The sequence below is a fragment of the Denticeps clupeoides genome, chromosome 6 (genome assembly GCF_900700375.1).
Source record: "Denticeps clupeoides chromosome 6, fDenClu1.1, whole genome shotgun sequence".
NCBI classification, from domain to species: Eukaryota; Metazoa; Chordata; class Actinopteri; order Clupeiformes; family Denticipitidae; genus Denticeps; species Denticeps clupeoides.
This window is the reverse complement of record NC_041712.1, coordinates 6,523,328-6,542,321: the sequence shown is the minus strand read 5'-3', so window position 1 is coordinate 6,542,321 and position 18,994 is coordinate 6,523,328. Positions and strand designations below refer to the sequence as shown.

General features: G+C 43.2%; 2 protein-coding genes across 3 annotated transcripts in view; both read left to right on the top strand.

Annotated features, from left to right (window-relative positions):
* The window catches only part of gria1b (glutamate receptor, ionotropic, AMPA 1b), a 51,622-nt gene extending 49,278 nt beyond the window's left edge, over positions 1 to 2,344 (top strand). For both annotated transcript variants that reach the window (XM_028982368.1, XM_028982366.1), the window contains exon 16: positions 460 to 2,344. In XM_028982368.1, coding sequence (XP_028838201.1) covers positions 460 to 627 — 168 coding nt within the window. In that variant the 3' untranslated portion in view covers positions 628 to 2,344. The remainder of the gene's footprint in view (positions 1 to 459) is intronic.
* A 10,016-nt stretch (positions 2,345 to 12,360) lies between these two features.
* nipal4 (NIPA like domain containing 4) lies at positions 12,361 to 17,095 on the top strand. Its single transcript, XM_028983951.1, has 6 exons — positions 12,361 to 12,493; positions 12,958 to 13,209; positions 13,981 to 14,037; positions 14,120 to 14,210; positions 15,094 to 15,254; positions 15,983 to 17,095. Exons 1-6 carry the CDS (start codon positions 12,451 to 12,453, stop codon positions 16,591 to 16,593), a joined length of 1,215 nt encoding a protein of 404 aa, XP_028839784.1. The 5' UTR covers positions 12,361 to 12,450; the 3' UTR covers positions 16,594 to 17,095.
* The last annotated feature ends 1,899 nt before the right edge of the window (positions 17,096 to 18,994 follow it).

The following is an 18,994-nucleotide window of genomic DNA, read 5'->3' as shown; positions in this document are numbered from 1 at the left end:
GGACACCGCGGCCGTGTATCTGCCATGTTTAAAATATCACAGGCCCAAATCGCTGCTGCGGAAAAAATAAAAAAAGACCAATTAGTCAGCAGCGGCCCGAGAACATAATCTTCCGGAGCTACTGAAGTGTGCTGGATTTGAATCATTTATTCGGCAAGGAGGTACAAGCCGACATGCAGATCATTAGCTTCGGTTTCAAGCCTACAGGCTTGAATTATGTTAAAATAAAGCGAATGGCGGAGGCCTTGGAGCAAGCGAGCGCACACACGGCCACGCAAAGCCTTTCATTGTTGCTACTTACGTTGCAACCCCCCCACATAAAGCTCATAGCAATAATTCATGCAGATATGTGTATGTTTTAGGAGCTGTGATAAGTCAGAAATGTTCGCTTTAGGTATTAATCGAGATGAAAAGTGTTTTTTTTTTTTTTATCTGAGCATCTGTTCTTCTTCCTGGTAGCAAATCATCGATGCGGCCATGCTGAGCTCCACCCTGAGCCGGATGAGTCGGACGGGGAGCGGGGGAGAGAACGGGCGCGTCGTCGCTCACGACTTCCCCAAGGCGGCACAGACTCTTCCCTGCATGAGCCAGGCGGCGGGCATGGGCCTCAGCACCACGGGCATGTGAGGACGGCCGGCCCGTACCCACGCAGGGAGACGGAAGGGAAGGAGCATCAAAAGGTGGATGGAACTGAGACGGGGAGAAAGTAAAGAAAGACAGGGGTGGGGGGGGGCGTGTTGCACTGCAGCATTCCTGCTCACTGAACTACTGCCAAATGGATTCACTGATGGATCACGCTGGATTCTTAAAGGAGAAAAAAAAAATCACTTTTCTAAAAGAAAAATAAAGTTTGGTCATTTTTTTGAAACTCATCTGCTGCAATAAAGAAGCTGTTTGGGAGTTTTTTTTATTATTATTTTGTGTAAAAGGTTAAAAGGGAAACTCCTCCCCACGTCCCCAGAAAAGAGACACTTTCTCTATGCCAGGTCCACTTTCCCCTCTTTTATTGTGTTGATTTTCCAACAGCTCCGTGATGTTTGCCTTACCTAGAGCCCCTATTCCCCAGTTTATTTGCTTAATGAATTATTCATTCCTTTATTTGCAGCGAAGGTCTAGACGGTTGAGCAGAGATCGGGAAATCAAGGATAGACTCTTTTTTTTTTGTCATATTTAACAAATATCATGACTTCCTCCTTTGTGTTATGTTGCATGTTCATCCCTTTGAGGAGAGAAAATATATATATATATATTTATTTCCCCCCCCCATCTTGCCTTTTGTTTGTGTAAGTGTAAAGCACTTCACCACAATTTGCTTATGAAGAGACAGCAGCGACAATTATTGTCATTTTGACCCAGCCTGACACAAATTGGATTATTTATTAGCGAGGCTTGCGCCCTATATTTCCAGGAGCGAGGGGACGGTGGCATTAGTCGACCAATTAGTTCAGCTATGGGATTTGTTATTTCATTTTTCAGCTCAGCAAACCAGGAAATGTGGGGAGAAAAAAAAAAAAGAAGAGGAGGATGAGGAAGAAGAAACAAATTTGCAGCCGGTCAGTTTTTAGCACATGCATACACCTGGAACGGTACCGCTTCCAGTGGTGCGCCCTTCTGCTGAGTAGGGAACAGCTGGACTGCAGCTGGATTACTGGTTCCGGCCCTGCTGACGGAACGCTGCGCCTCAGCAGCCGCCCAATGGACCTGCGGCTCCTACTGAACTCCCGGACGGACTTACTGTTCTTTTCCTCGGTTTGGGGAAGGATGATCAAGGCTTCATAGAAGGGCGTTCGTTTTGTGGGTTGGTTTCACATGACCATGCTGTACTATACCACATTGTTCTGTGTATCCAGTGTTTTTTTTTTTGTTTTTTTTTTCTTCCTTTTTACTTAAACTAATTTGGCACAGCACAAAACATGGGGAGAGTGAGCATCACTAACTTTTTTATACCTGAATGGCTTTATATTAAAAAATGAGTAATAAACTAAACAAACAGCTGTATGATATAGTATATTTGTGCAGATAAACTGATGATTTTGTTGAAATGGTGTTGACTACTATTCGAGTCGGTTATGTTCTAAAGTTTTGGTTCTGGTCCTGTATTTGTAGTGAAGTTCTGTTTGAAATTGTCCCATTTTTTGATTTGATAATTATGTTTTTGTTCTCTCTTTCTTTTCTCTCTAATCCTGCTGAATACAATTTTATTTTGTTCTTGTGTGGTTGTGTTTGCCTCACAGAATACCTTTTTAGACAGTGGCAGTGCGATGTGCTTGAAATTACCTGTGCTGGGGAAAACATATTGGTAAGGAGTGTTACAATAAATTGTAAGCATTTTTTCCTAAACACACTGGATGGTGGTCTGCATCTCATTGTATCTGTGGCATTTGAAAAATTAGGCCTAGTGGGAGGGCGCCATCCACACATGCTATGCATTATTAAATCTGCCAATTGAAGATGGCAATTGTTTTACAATTGCCTCTCAAAAGCCCTATTAAAAGGTTGGATTGATCCGGGCGAACTTGGGTTATCCACCAATCTCGTTTACTCAGTATTGTAGTCATGTGGGAGCCCAGCTCCCCACCACCCCTTTTCCCTTCTCTCCCAGATTAATCTATCAACAGAGTATGAGAATTTATCCTGTTCACTGGCCACCTTTATGTAATGTGCCTATTCACAGGATCCGGATTCTGCTCTCTCTCTCTGCCTATTGGTCCCAGTGGGTGGTATTGATCACAATAAATGCCACATGGGCTCCCACTTTCATTTCCCCATAGGTGTGGCCTTTGCTGAAAGTAAAACAAAATAGCTCTCAAAGTGCAGTGTGTTAGAGAAAAGGCTTTCGGGGCTATTTAAAGGCTGAAACTGAAGCCAACATGTCAATGTCAACTTCAAGTGTTTTCTCTCTGAGTCATATTTTCAAAGCGCTGTTATAGACCTTTTTGGGGCTGAAAGACCTCCATCAGATATAAATAAATAAGCAGGAAAAAAAGAATCTCTTGCTACTTTTCTGTATCTTGAAGGGGAGAAAATACCTAACCTTGTTGTCAGTGTGTAATTTTTTTTTTTATAACAGAGAGCATGGTTTTATTAAAAGATCCCATGGTGATGATTGACAGCTCTCGTACAACCTACATGATGTAAAAGCGTGCCTGTTGTTGCATCACATTTACAAAGTACTCTAAGCAGTGATGCCAGATAACATTTATATTCATGGCATCGATCAGATGAGTGATTATTTCAGCATAAAATTGTCTCTGATAAAACACTAGCTAAAAAATATGCAACTACTTTAAATATTTAACAAGCAATTTTTCCCAGTAAACCGATGCAGAATCACCCATTTCGGCAACACTTCTAATCTGTACTCAAAATAAAACATGTTCACTGTGAACTAGTGAATCATCTTAAAAATAGACTCTTTGTGTGTCTTTGCAGACAGGAAAAAAGTTTGTTTATATGAAGTCAACGTAAGCAGCCAATGACAAACTTCTAAAGCAATAAAAACCATCTAAAATCATTTAATTTAATTTTGGTTTAAGACTTTCATCTGTAATCCTCTTTCATTTGTTCATTGATATCCAACACATTTACTCAGCCTGGACGTGCTGCCTTCATTCACCGGCGATGACATTTTTCCCTCCTTTTTGTCTCTTTTAAGATAATGAATTTCCCTCTTTCCCCTCTCATCATATGAAATAAAAAAAGAAAGCTGTCAAAATCCGAAACCTTCTGCAGACTAAATTTAAGAAACGTGCAGATTAAAAAGAGCAGGCACAATGTCACCTTGCATTTTGAATTGAATTGCAAATATATTCATCTCACACCGGAGTCTACATACGCGGCAGTTTCACTTGGAGGAACTCATGGGACTGTGCCTCAAATTTCACCTGATTGCTTAGAAAATAGGCGCTAAAAAAGGAACAATTTTGCCATAATTGCTTTTACAGCCAAGTACCCGTCCGTGCTATAAAAATGGACAACTGTGCCCACTGTCTTCTCTCAGCTCGCCCATTACTCTGTGCTGCCACAAATGCGAGCGAGAGAGAGAGAGAGAACCTTCAGTTCTGTGCTTCATGAACCCAGGGCAGCACTTGATAGGAAGTGGTGTCATTTCTGGCATCGAAGAGCACCGCGACAGGCTAAGTACGATCCAGCGATGTGCTGATAGGTCTGCAATTACAGCATATCCACTCATTAAAACTGCACTTAGCTCATTAAAACCTCCCGTATTGCTCAGCCCGGGTTCGCGGACTACATCAGGCCTGTTTACACAGATGACTGTGTGGATTTCTGTGTTGGCTGCCTGCACGGAGATTTGATTAAAACGGACGCAGGCTCTGATGTGTTGTGAATTTTTATCAAGCCCGCATTAGCAGTAGTTAGACGTTGAAAGGAATGTGAAATTCTAGATCAGGTCTCCTTGAACGCAAAGGAAAATCTCAGTTTCAACAGTCCATCACTGATTGGTTTGAAGTTGAAATAATCGCTCAAATGACGGAGCGCCACTGGCGATGCTTGGCAATTTTACGTCTGTTCGTAAAAATAGAAGTATGCGAAAATCAGTGAAGTGAATGAAAACAAATGTTCTTGGGTTTCTCCTTGAACCACCTCCTTTTACACCTTTCAGTCAAAAGCACCAGGAATCTACTGTGGACAGCTCCTCAGATCGGTGATGGATGCACCCAAGTTGTGTCTGAGAAGCACCAGTAGATGTGTTCTTGGACTGTGCTGTTAATTCAGAGAAAGCACTTTGAAGTAAAATATTCAAATGGTTCCTAATGGTTATTAGGCGTCTGCAGTCTGTGGTCCACGTATGAGAAACAGAATTTATTATTTTGCCACTTGGACGGAACGCCCCTTTAAAATCCCTTCAGACGAATTAATGGGAGCTTCGTCAAACCGCCTGCTCCTTAATGGGTATTAATGTATTCTTCTGGGTGCAGTAGCTTGCCAGCCACAAACCACATATGGCCCAGTAGCGAGACAATCTTTTCCAGCTGCTCCTAAGCTACATTTAGCCCAATTAATCGTTGTCACAGCTCAGTAGATGAGGTATGCAAGTGTATGAAGTATAATGAGCGTTCAGAAGTAGGTGTTTCCATACAATCCGCACTCAGACTCGTTCATACTCCTGAATAATTCAATCTGTTTCTATGTCTCTGGCCCCAGCTCGGCAGGCCCTGATCTACAGCTCCTCCTGAAGAAAATAGAAAACCACAGCTCGGGGAGCCAGTCAATTTAATTCCGGGCCACCCGTCTCCCTGCGCAGATAAAACAGGAACGAGGAGCACTGCAATGCAGCAGACTCCATGTTTCCTGCGAGCGGCAGGAAGAGATTCGGGGTTATTTTGACTCTATTGATAAAGCACTTACGGAGCGGCACACATCCGCACGCCAATCATCCCGGCTTTCAAAAAGGATGATAGGAACCTTGACGTCACGCTTTCAAGTCTTCCCATCACGCAGATTGCTTTTTGTTATTCTTATTAACACACTCGGGGTGAGGTACTGTACAGACAGGGGTCTTTAGCAGCACTCCAGCCTTTGATCTAATTGATGGAGGTTTAGCTTTGAACATTTTTCACGTTTTTTTTTTTTAAACGCAGCCTAAAATCCAGGTTATTCTCAACACCCTGTGCCTTCATGTGAAAGATGGGGGCTTGTGAATGCACGGCGAGCTCTACGGTATTTATTCTGGTATATTTTTGATATTCTTATCCTTTCACTTCTCTGTTCTCTTGTCTGGGAAGAAAAATAAAAAACTGGCAAGGTTGGGTGCAAGAACCGAGTTTCCCTGCAGATTCAAAGGAGCTATAAGCAGAAAGGAAAAGGTGCAGGGAACTTCACAGAGAACACAGCGTGATGTTGAACAGAATGGTAATGGAACATTTCTTTCCAGTGTTCTCCTTCACTAACTAAGGAGGCGAAATGGAAGAAGAACCATCTTTCCACGAGTCACTGCACTCAAAAGAGTGAAATTAAACTATAATAATATAATATGGAAAAATAATGAATTATATTGGGGTTTGAAAACCAGATGGGGGCATAATTGGCATTTGAATGTCTTTACAGAGAACCCAAAATAACAAAAAAAAGTTTGATTTGTGTAAAGATCAATACAAAACGAATTATTTCATAAAGATATGTTTTCTAACCTATCTTTCACACCTGAAAATAATTTTTGTTTAAAATGTTGTTCCAGATTTAGTGTCCACTGATCATGTATCTGATTTGCTTGTGTTAAAAAACAACAGCAGTCACACAACAGGAAGGAGAACCTGAATGTTAGAGAAGTAACATTCTAGGAGAACTGAACATGGTGGTTTTTGGTGGTTCTGCAGTGTCACCCCGAATCCTGACAAGACTTGTGCGCTGCCACAGCCATCTGTGTAGGAGTGTCCGGAGGTCACGCCGCATAAAGTCTGACCGCCATTAGGACCACATGTTGGGACCTGAGTCAGACCTCCACCCATCTGGTTCTCTTCCATGGTTCTACAGTGGCTTCGGTTTCGTCCATATTAAAGGTCCTACCTTTGGAGGTGTGGAGATTCTTTGCACTGTTTATATTAGAAACTAAAATTTATTGTTGGGATTTTTTAATGAACCCAAATGTTCCTAGAACCACCAGGAATGATTAATATGCAATAATCAAAGTAAAAGTACATCGATAACAGCTCAGCATGGACCCCCCCAGGAGTGAGTTACTTGAGTTTCAAAAAGACCATAGCTTCTTTAGAGCTCTTGAACCAGATTTAAAGCAGTGCAGAGAGCCCCCGGCAGGGCGGGGCGCGGCGCGGCGCCTGCTGCCTCTATAGGAGGTCTCCGAGGGCTGAGGAGCAGGGCCACGCTGGGCGCCAGTGTGTCGCCTGTTCATTGTGAACTTCATTGTTAAGAGAGTAAACACTCATACCGCTCGTTCCCCCGCTCCCAAAGCCGTTACCATGCCAACCTAGCAATTCCACAACCTCCACAGCCTGTCTTCAGCATCCGCTGCCGGTGCGGCACACGGCGAGGCCCGTCCTGCCATGTCATTACTGCCCTTCCCTCTGGGAAAAGAAATAATAGCAATACGTAGATATCGGTTCAATACCGCATGACTGTTTATCGAACCCTGGTGGGGTTTTTTTTGTTGTTATTTGGACATTCACTGTAATTATTTTTGCATTGATTGCTGTTAATCACGACACCGTGCGGAGGCCGCGCAGATGCCATCTTTTTAAAACGACCGTGACCCTGACCCATTTACAAATGACGAATGTCACCGTCAGATCCTCATGAGGAGCAACAGCGGCAACACACCGCGCCATTTCTAAAAAGCGGGGCTACACCGCCAATTATCCCCATTTAATAAAGCCTCACGTTCTGAGCGAAATCTAATGTGCATGAAATATTCAATACGTGTTTGTTCTTTACTGGGGAAATGGACCAATTTCGTACCGTTTAAGAAGCGATTTGCCGAGGGAGGCCTAGTTAGGAATGAAAACTCAGATGCCGCCCATTTCAGTTTCATTATTCATTTCACATCACTTCACAGCTCTTCCGGCGTGAGGAGCAATAAAACGTGCAAATAAGTTCAAATCTGGACGAGTAATGGTGAACACATGTTCCGCCGGGCTCAAGATCAGGGGCCAACGTGATTCCGACAACATAAAAACATGTATAGCGTCCGCGTATAATCCGTATGATTCGTCCCCACGGGCCATCTGAGGGGGAGGTAAACATGTAGAACTCAGCGCAGTTGTGAGTGATCATGATAATTAAAAAAACAGCCCCATCTGAAGAAGATCTGAGATATGTCTGAGATAATAGCACCTTTTGCTCATTCTATAGCGTCTCGGGGGGGAGGAGACCTTGTCTGGGAGGAGGACAGTGAAACGCATTGCCATGAAAGAGGCTCTCGGAAAAAGTGGCAGCCAAACAAATTCGGATGACACGGCTGCGGATTCGCGTGGCCATCAGGGGTGAGGAAAAGCTGCGGCAGCGGTAAGTAGCAGGGCGAGTACGTGGTTGACACGCCCTTGAACGTCCAACAGAGAAGCAGGGCTCCCGTTTCAAATGGTGGGATTGCCCAGACCTACTCTGTCTCGGGATGGAGATCACAAACCGAACAGAGGCGACACAATGTGAAGAAAGCACATGACCTGCTGTCGGGTACAGTGGACACCTGGACTGAGCTGCAAATTAAAATGGAGGGCGGCCTAGTGGAGAAGACGCTTGTCTATGATCCAGAAGATCAGAGTCGCAGGTCCATCACTGCTCCAAGGGGACTGTCCCCGCAACTACTGATTGTATGTCACTCTTAATGAGGGCATCTGCTAAATGCTGTAAATGTAAATGCATTTTATTGGTTTATAAGAATGTGTGGCTTCTTCAGAACGTTCCAGGTGACGCATCCACAATGAAGGGCGTGTGAAAAGAGACTGGTGTGGAAAACCGAGAACATCTGTTCTGAAGCATCTCAGGAGAAGCTATTACCTACACAGGCTATTATCGTAATATTCTCAACAATGACAGGGTTTTACACACACACACACACACACACACATTCTCTCTAAACGGTTTTGAAAAAAATGCACTAAATGGGCCTGGGCTTTTTATGAGCTATTAAAAACATATTGACCACCCCCTTCCAGAGAGGACCAAAAGACCAAATATTAACACCACCACGGCTAAACATCATTAACGGCACGCTGCTGATCATGCACACTATCTTGTTGTTGGTTTTATGGACGTAGAATTCACACAGCTTAAATTTTCCGGAACAACATGAAGCCTCTCGTGGAGAGTTCTGTAGACCCCCCCCCCCTCCAAAAAAAAAACAATGCATCATATATAAAAGCTGCAATCCTTAGCTGATGGTCTCTTTTCAATAGCTGATCATATTTGAACGATCACACTTTTTGAGAAACCAATTTGTTTTTTTATTAAGTGAACATCAAATGTTTGGTATGATCCATTAATTTCCTTTATTTTATTAGTCTCTGGGCACAAATTCCCTATTAGAGACAGAGCTCGACTGATATTGGCTTCATTTAAAGACCTCCTATGTTGCCTGAATGGTTTTCTGCTAGTTGGAATGTCTGTGGGACTGATGCCTGGTGTTTTAGAGCTGCATGACAATCATCAACACCATGTGCAATATGGTCACGGCTGAAATGTTCAACGTTTTTTCTATAGAAAACTAGGAAACATAATTTATGCTGAAATTACCATAGAATAATTTGGTGTGTAATGACTCTTGAACGGAAGGAAAAAAAGACAGACAGAAGACATTATAATTGCACTCACTCTGTTTCACTAGTAATGTTCAAAAGTGCCAAATGCTGCAGGTTGTATTGATCATAACATGACAGCAGTTGCAAGATTAAAACCCCAGCGGTGGTAACAACGCAATCTATCAGAGCCCTTACAAACTGTTCAATCACAGGCGGTTTATTGAAGAAGCCAACAACTCAGTGATGTGCTGAGGAATAATACAATAACTACATTTTTATTTTATGGGGAAATGTTTTATAGGGGTGGTTGGTTAGTGTGCTCTACTGGCCAGGATAGCGGATCTTGTGCTAAATGTAGCTGAAAGAACAGATGAGCCACTGCATTTAAGACATCCTGTTGTTGGGAGAAAAAAAACTGAACCAGATTATTAATTTCTAAATCTTTAATATGTTGCTGGAAAGAATATGCACCTGTGGGGGCTCTTTCATAAATATCTTACCATTTAACAGCCAGATATAGCATCTATTGTACATGTAAAATATCAATAAAGCTCTTTTTCACTGTTGCTGTGATACCGCCACATAAATAGCACTGGGTCCAAATACCTACATGGAGTGGATGTAGCCTAGTGGGTAACACACTCGCCTATGAACCAGAAGACCCAGGTTCAAATCTCACTTACTACCATTGTGTCCCTGAGCAAGACACTTAACCCAGAGTTGCTCCAGGGGGGGACTGTCCCTGTAACTACTGATTGTAAGTCGCTCTGGATAAGGGCGTCTGGTAAATGCTGTAAAAACGTACATCCAGGATACCGGGTGGGGACCTACAGACACCATTCCATCTAGCATGCAAGCCGGCGGTGGGAAATCGGAATTAAATAGGAGGAAGCTCGCTCCAATGTCACACCATGTGACATAACCGAATGTCACATGGTGTGACCACACTGGTTGGAAGTCCTGTATTGCAAGGTCACCTGCGGCTGACCTTAGGGAGAACACCTACACAACCGCTGCCCACTGCACAATTAAACAACAACAAACTATTAAAAAGTCAGTATTTGTCTAACCAGCATGTCTTTGGACTGAGGCTCCAAACAGCTACACAGGGAGCACGTGAACCCAGCGCTGACAACTCAGCAATTTTATACCACTACATTTGCATTTTCTGGTCAGCAAACCGCTACACAGAGAGAACATCCAGCCAGTGTGAAGTTCTGTTTATGGTTCTCAGTTTGCAGAATCATCTCAGCACGGTGATAATGCAGAGAAAGTCACGTTTAACTCAAAAATCTGTACTAATGTTCAAAATTGAACTTGTACATTAATGCGTCATAAAGGAACACAGAAAGACAGTCAAATAACCTAAATGTAAATATACAATTCAAGTCATCTAGAAAATAATGGTGAACTGCTCTCTCTAAATCCACATCCATCTCTGACCGTAGAGTATATTTAGAATATAAAGTGTATATTTAGATTTTAGCTAATAAAAAGAAAATATGTGTGTGGTAAGATCCAGGGGGCAGAATATTTCATTAAATATGATAACAGCAAAAAAATGTCTAGTTTTAATGCAGGAATTTCTTGATTGCATAATGCATTGGCAGAGTAACATTTTCTCTTTGAGGAGTGTTTTCAGGCCCCAGAAAATGTTCTCAAAGCAGCAATCAATAAGCAAGGAGAATTGATGAGAAGTGTTGTGATAATTTGCTTATGTAATGTTAATCTTTCACAGCTTTCTTGGAACCTGCATGCCAGATGCACACATCAGCATCACATTTACACGTATAATACTACATAAAAATCAATAATAAGTCGTTTTAATTTTTGTGTAATAGATAATGGTTAACCTTTGGACAGCCAATGTTTTTGGTTTAATCTACTTACCTTGTCATTTTCAGTGTGTTAAACTGTATGCAAACGCTTATTTGAATGATTCTTGCTCTTTTTTTCAGCATGTGGATCTATAAAGAGTTTCACAGAAGGCAGATTGTGGACTGATGAAGCAGCGTTGTAAAGTCGGCCTATTCCTAAGATGAAATCTGCACACAGATTGTTCAGATATAGACAACAAACCTAATCTTTAGTGACTTTAATGAATTTGATTGGCACGTCATATCGAACTGTCTGTCTGTTTTCATGCAGAAATAGAAATGGCACAACATCTGTTTGACAGGTCAAGTCTGACCTCTGCTGGATTTCGAAGGAAATTCAATTGATGGAGTTTTATACCTCTATCTTGTTAGAACATTTATTTTCTCACACTTAGTTAATATTCGTTTAGAACCACAACAACTAATAAAGAAATGGTTCAATTGTTTCATCATGAAGCAATCAATTGCTTAATTTTGTTAATGAACGTGAATTAAAAATATCACTTTATTACGAAACATTAGTATTTGAGGATTAGGACAAATTTCTGCATCTGAAAAGCAACGAGGCCGCTACCCCCACATTAGCATCCAATTTATTCCTTCATGCTCAGATATTTCCTTTCCCCGTGGATACTTAATAAAGCCCAGACCAGCAGACACATGATCCCTCCCGGCTGATGCGAACAGGCGACCAAAAGCAGGAGAACCAGTTAGACCCATGACGGCACCAGCGAAACTGAGGCGACTACCGCTGCCCTTCCTCGGGACAGGAACCCCGGAGCCTCTGTTTGGTTCTGTATGGAACCCAAATGCAGAAGTTCTACCCGAGCTTGGTAGAGAGTGTCCAGAAAGTGGGGGAACCAGCTATTTAAAGAGGAACGTGTGCTTGCGTGTCAGAAACGTGCCGGGAGCGCGCAGCCGCGGCGCCGCGCTTTGCCGGGCGTGTCGCGATCCCGCTTCTGTGTGTTTTACATGCAAACACCTACAGTGACGGGGAAACCTACCCAACCTGTCTTACACCTAAACCGCTTACTTACCGCAACAGCTAAAGAGACGCACGGCGAGTTGCTGGAATGAACGAACTGCTTCGCGCATTTGAAAATAAAGGAATAAAAAAAAAAAGAAAAAAAAAAAAACGAATTGGCCGCCTGTTTAGGATGCTAGGCTAGCGCGCGTTAGCACGGCCGCGGTTTCGACTGGTCACGTGGTCGCGCCCGGCAGCCTATCACGGGCGAGGGGCGGGGCCGCGCCTTCACCTGAGCGCGCGCTCACCTGGGCCGAGATAACAGACCGCAGCGCCGCAGCTCCGGCTCCCATGAGCCGCGCCCTCACACGCACCGAGACGCGGGGAAGAGACCGACATGACTCCCGAGGTGACGCTGTCCGCGGACTCGTGCGGAAACGGTACGCTGACAATAAGACAAATGTGTCACGTTTCCTGCTGTTTAATATAACTAAGACGTTCCTGTCGTGGGGTTTTATAATGACAACCGGCGCTGTTTGTTTTAACATGTCAAAGTCCTATTTATCCAGTCACGCTGCCAGTGCTCTGTTTCCATGTTTCCATCTCTGCCAAAGCCCCAGGCTTCAATTCTCACGAGATCTCCCTCTCTCTGTATTTTTAAAAGAAAAAAAAAACCTTTTAACAACGCAGGTAACATTTTATTAGCACAGTTCTGTCGTGAGATCACCTCTTGCTTTAGGTGAAATTTGAGAAGGCAGCACTCCCTCTACAGAGTTTTTGTTCGTCGTGACCGAGGGTTAAACTGTTCGGCACTAGTTTTAAAATATTGTGTGCGCACGTCCAGTCCTCTTTTTGCTGTGCTTCTGTGTAAGTTGAATTCTGTTCATTTTTTTTTCTCTTTCAGTCACCGTCGTCCGATTAGTGTGCCCAGGTCAAACCTCCATTTGCACCATCAGTGCGAAGACCTCCATCAACACAATGTTTTCTGAGGGGAACAACTCCACTGAAGTGGCCCTGGCAGTCGACAAATGGAGCAACTGCAACTTCTGGATCGGCCTGACGCTCGCCGTGCTGTCAGCCTTCCTCATCGGAGGCAGCGTGATCCTGAAGAAGAAGGCCCTGCTCCGACTGGCCATTAACGGACAGACCAGAGCTGGTACTTACTGCTTCTGCCCTTCAACTTAAAATATTCAGTCATTTTGTCATATCATATCTTTTTTTTATGTTTCATCTAATGATTTAAAAAAATATATATTATTATGGGCCATAAAATGAAGTTGCTCAAAATAATGTCAGTATCTGTTGCATTAGATGCAACGTCATGCGAAGCACAGACTTCGGCCTCATTAAAAATTAATTTGGGTAAACAAGAAAGTATTATAGAGGTATGTAATTGTAGATTAGCACTCGTCACTGAAATTCATTTCCAGGAGTTCTACTAAATGTGACATTGGCCACCATGTCCCTGGTTGTAAACGTCATTTCTACCACACACAGCGCTGTTAAAATAGAAACCCATATTATCTCTTGTTCCAGTAAACAGGGTCCAGGAGTATTATACTTCTACTAGTGCTGTGTATGTACACGTATTGTATGTATGTTCCCTCTCAAAAGGGAAATACGGGATGGTGTTAAAGGTCCCCCATCATGAAAATTTCACTTTGTGAGATTATTTAACATTAAGACGAGTTCCCCTAGCCTGTCTATGGTCCTTCAGTGGCTAGAAATGGCCATTCAGAGAGCAGCAGCTCAGACGGTCTGATCTGGAATTTGTCCCCTTGAATGGTGTTGATGACATCACATACAGTATTCGGGGATGACTGAAAACATCATGCCAGGGGACCTTTCATAGAAAGAATGAACATGTTGACTGCACTACGTTCTGGCACATGTGGCATTGATTCTATTGATTCTGTGTATAATGCAGGTGAAGGAGGACATGGCTACCTGAAGGACTGGCTCTGGTGGGGTGGCCTTTTAACTAGTAAGTCTCGCCACTCTGGCAGAATCCAGTCTTGTCATTTTGAAGGCAGCCTCTGCATGCTGTGTTTGTGTGTCTTCCTCAGTGGGATCGGGCGAGGTAGCTAATTTTGCAGCCTACATGTTTGCTCCAGCAACTGTAGTCACTCCCTTGGGTGCCCTTAGCGTTCTGATCAGGTAGGTGTGTTTTCCGCCGCTTCTGCATTCTCATGAATGTGCACAAATGTATTCAGATTTCTCCTCCAGCATCACCAAGTTAAATTACACTGCAGATACTTTTAGATGTCACGTTATTGAAATGAATAGTGAAAACCCTCGAGGTTTGTCAGCGCAGAAATAAGGTGCTCATGACTATTTATACTGTGTGCGTGTGTGTGTTGACATATACACAAAGGTACTTGCGTTTCTTTTAATATCTCCTATTCGGTTCTAAGAATAACTACGGTCTGCTTCTAGTACAGCAGTACGTCCTGTAGTGATTTGTTACAATTCGCTTCCATTCGTGGTCGGAAGGATCTACAGTGACAGCTTCTCTCTGGCTTTATATGGAGCGTGAAGCCGGCATCATGAATGCCTGCAATAGCGAACAGCTGGATGAAGGAGCTTTACTGCAGCCCTGGATCATGCAGCCGAGTTCACAGGTTCGAGCACCAGCTGCAGATCCTTTAGGCATCTCTGGAAAAGCGGCGGCTCTGAAACAGGACCGTCTCGTTCCTGCAACTCGATCCTGGGGGGGGGGCACGTGAAGTATGGAGTCAAGCTGAGGCAACTAACTTCCACTGGAGTTGTTCCATTTCCTTGGCGACACTCATGTGAAAAGAATGTCGTACTGTTGGAGGGCGTGGTGGGAACCCGACAATAAATGAAATAACCTGGGAATGCCTGAAAAGGGAATATTGCCTGTAAGAGGAATTAAAAAACATTTTTAATTCTGAAAACGACCTGAGTTGGGCTCTTGAGGTGCTTGATATTGAAGGATATTAAAACGTGGTATTCTCTTAAATGTTTGCCGAGCTGTCGACTATTTAAGGACCGTTGCATTTCACGTTTGTGCTTTCAGTGCAGTCTTGTCTTCCTACTTTCTGGGAGAATCCATGAACCTGCTGGGGAAGATGGGATGTGTCCTGAGCCTCCTGGGCAGCACCATCATGGTGATCCATGCCCCTGAAGAGGAGGGGGTGACCACCCTAAACGAAATGACCGAGAAGCTCCTGGATCCAGGTAAGACAGCACTGATTGTAGCGGAGGCTCATATTTATTTATTTTGCTTCTGTAATGCAGCTTCCTCACATCATTGGAAATGTATCAACACATCATGAATTGAATGGGGAACAACTGTTTGACATTTAGTTCCAGTTACCTGTGATTCATTAGATTCATTATGTGTTTCTGGTTCCACCAGACGCTACCTTCACATTCAAAGCCACATACAGTACAGGCCAAAAGTTGGGACACATCTTGTGTTTTCTTTATTTTCATGACCATTTACATATTCTCACTGAAGGCATCAAAACTATGAATGAACGCATGAATGAGAAGGACACCCTTTTGGACACACTTCACTCATGTTACCATTCACAGCAATGTTAATGTGGCAAATGTCTGTTAATGAAGACATTTTTGTTTTTTGGGAGAGCAGATCTGGTCACCCTAATTTAGCCGAACTATGCTAACTCTACAGTGACTCATATTTTGAGCCCCCCAAAAAGATCATAATAATCATAAAAAACACTTAAAGCTGCAGTGTAAGGATTAAAGAGCTGACCCCTGCCCTAAACATTGGTGTTGTGTCTTTATAACTTTTAACTATACAAATTATTGGTTAATTTACTGCAAGCGTAAAAAAAACGCTATTGGTTGTATAAAAATTGTGTTGATCCAGTGAAATAGGAGAAAACTAGCCAGTATTTAACCATGAAATAAATCCAAATCCAACCCCATTTCTACAGGTTTCCTTGTCTATGCCTGCGTTCTACTAGTAGCCTGTCTGGCCCTCATCTTCTACGTCTCCCCAAGAGTGGGTCACACAAACATCCTGGTCTACATCAGCATCTGCTCCTTGCTTGGGGCCTTCACCGTGTCCTCAGTCAAGGGCCTGGGCATCGCCATCCGCACCCTCTTCACCGACCCGCACGTTATCCGCCACCCGCTCACCTGGATCCTGCTGCTCGCTCTCGTTGGGTCCATAATCACCCAGGTGAACTACCTGAACAAGTCCCTGGACACCTTCAACACTCTGCTGGTCTACCCCATTTACTACGTCTGCTTCACCACGGTGGTGCTGACCACCTCCATAATTCTCTTCAAAGAGTGGCGTGCCATGTCTGGCGTGGACATCGTGGGAACCGTGGGTGGCTTTCTGGTCATCATCTTGGGAGTGAGCATGCTGCATCTCTTTAAAGACGTACAGGTCACCCTGAAGGAGCTGACAAGCAGCCTGTGCCAGCCCCGGGCAGGGGAGACCCCGCCTTGCAGGGAGGACAAGCACATCCTTATTGAGAACATCGAGACCCTTCCTCCTATGAGAGACGAAGGCCCTCGTGTCTTCATCATCAGCTGAGGAACCCCACCGAGAGCCATTTCCAACGTGTGAAGTAGTTTGTCGCCTTGTGTTGAATTTTTTTTTTCTTTTTCCTGCTGATTTAAAGTGGTGTATGATGCTGTGGTCCCTACGAAACGGACCACTGCTGATAGCCACGGTGAGTGATGCAGGTTTGAAGTGCTGTATGTGTTGTATGCGTTTCACAGAGGGGGTGTAAAATGATGCATCAGCCCTAAGCTGTGGGCGCGGCTCTCCTTCTCTCGCCTGTAAATGGACAATTTGCATAGTGAAACTCTTTCACAGTCAGAATGTCTTTCTGGTGACTTGGCTGTAGTTAGCATTGATTCTTCGAAAGACAAAAATAGCCATCTTTTTATTTTATTATTTCCCAAAAGTGAGTAAATGTCTTTTTGTTGGTTTGGTCATTTCAAGCAGAAAGTGTTTAAAAGTATTAATTGCCGAACACTGCACTGATCATTTGTCATGTACAGTTAATATATTAAAACATATGAACTGTGAATATGAAGAGCTTCGTTTCATTTACATTTACAGCATTTATCAGACGCCCTTATCCAGAGTGACTTACAATCAGTAGTTACAGGGACTGTCCCCGCCTGGAGACACTTAGGGTAACACAATGGTAGTAAGTGGGGGTCTTCTGGTTCATAGGCGAGTGTTTTACCCACTAGTTTAAATAAAATAACAATTTCATTAGATTATTCTGTAATTTCTTTAACACAGATTGTGGTTCTTGCCTTTTTGACCATGTGTAATAAGCTAATTTGGTAAATGTTTCATAGGCTCAACCAAAACCTTGTAAATATCCTATTTTCGTAACTTTTTTTCATGAAATTCACATCGTCCTATTTCTGAGGGAGATTAAATTTATGAAGGCATACGTATTTTCGTAAAATTCAATAAAACCTTTCACACATTCAACACCAAAAACATCCATGGATTGGGCAGTGTTGTTAGTATTGCGTTACACCGCGGCTGCCAGCACTACACTGCGCTGGTGCGCTCTGGTTTTCAGATGGCCACTTGCTTGGTGGCACTTGACAATGTTTACCCTGGAACACAAGGACGTGTTCTATTACGTGGGACCTGGCCTGACCTTTCGTGTTCACCGCTGTCAGCACAGGCACAAAGTCATTTGCTGCCGACAAACCGTATATAATCTCTTCTCCAAAAAAAAAAAATCTTATTATAATTTGGTTTTCATTGTGCAAACAGATCTTTATGTAACATTATAGGTCACTGGAAAAGGAAGTTTGAAATGTCAACTTTAATGGCTGCCGGGGACAAATCCGTTCTGTCCCTGGGTGACATGCAATGTAACACAATACCAGTATCGAGGGTAAACACTGTCAGGAGACACGAGTCAGAGTAATCATTTATCTGCTTCTGATCTTCCTTCAGATGATCTGGTAGAAGTGGACCTCTCTGGGGTCTCCTGTTGATAGCCTTGTTCCTGCTCCCTTCTCTCAGCATAGATGATGTTGACTCAGTGATGTCATAAACAAGCTTTGACACAAATCCATGAAAACGCCGAGAACTACGCTCCAGTCCGCTCTGCGCGTTTGTTGCCTTTGTGGGAGTGCCTTCAGGACAAAAACTCAAACAGTAAAGTTGAGGAGATCCCAAAGAAGCACAATGGGATTAGCACAGCCTGAGGACAAGAAGGTCAGTCAACGCTTCTTATCTGAAAGTCATCAGTCACTTGCACGCCCAAAGAGGTGTGACAGCAGTGGGACATCAAAATGCTTGTTTTCTGATGATAAAGGTGTGAAAAGTTCTGCCTGGTCTGCGTCCAGGGTTTTTGTTCATAATACTACAGTTACTAAGTTCTGTTGCCGTATTTGTGTCCAATCTTGCTGTAATATTGCACACTTGTAGTCTGTTCTGTCTTTTACACTTGTGTAATCCTGACGGTGCTTCTGTAGTGTTGTGCTGTGACGTCATTGTTTCACTGTGGCGAAGGTTGGAAGGACGATAAATCCTCCCTGACTTCACTGGAATATACATTTATTTATTTGGCTGCTATTTTTTTAAATTGCAGGAGTGTAAATGTAATTTTTTTTCAATCCATGACACACTACATGCAAACTCTAGACCTTCAAAGCAGGAAAATGAATCTGTCGAGTAGAAATGCGGCTGCAGTTCTATCACGCACCACAAGGTGCTGATCTTGTTCAAGGCCACTTTATTTACGCTTCATGCTGTCAGATCATACTCCAAGTGTGCATGAATGAGACTGAGTAATTGTTTTCACTCAAAATGGTGCTTATAAGAACAATGCTTACTCACATGTGAGAAGTTAAACATCAGCAGTGCAGTAGTCATGTTCAATTTCATTCACAGAATATAAATTTTGGTAACAATTCTGTGTGTAATGAAAATTTGCATTAGTAAATTATAC

What these genes read in the sequence shown, in the direction of transcription:
- nipal4 (XM_028983951.1), top strand. Translation starts at nt 12,451, where the DNA reads ATGACTCCCGAGGTGACGCTGTCCGCGGACTCGTGCGGAAACG. An exon ending in GCCCTTAGCGTTCTGATCAG is followed by an intron (nt 14,211 to 15,093) that starts GTAGGTGTGTTT and finishes TTGTGCTTTCAG; the next exon opens with TGCAGTCTTGTCTTCCTACT. An exon ending in CGAGAAGCTCCTGGATCCAG is followed by an intron (nt 15,255 to 15,982) that starts GTAAGACAGCAC and finishes CCATTTCTACAG; the next exon opens with GTTTCCTTGTCTATGCCTGC.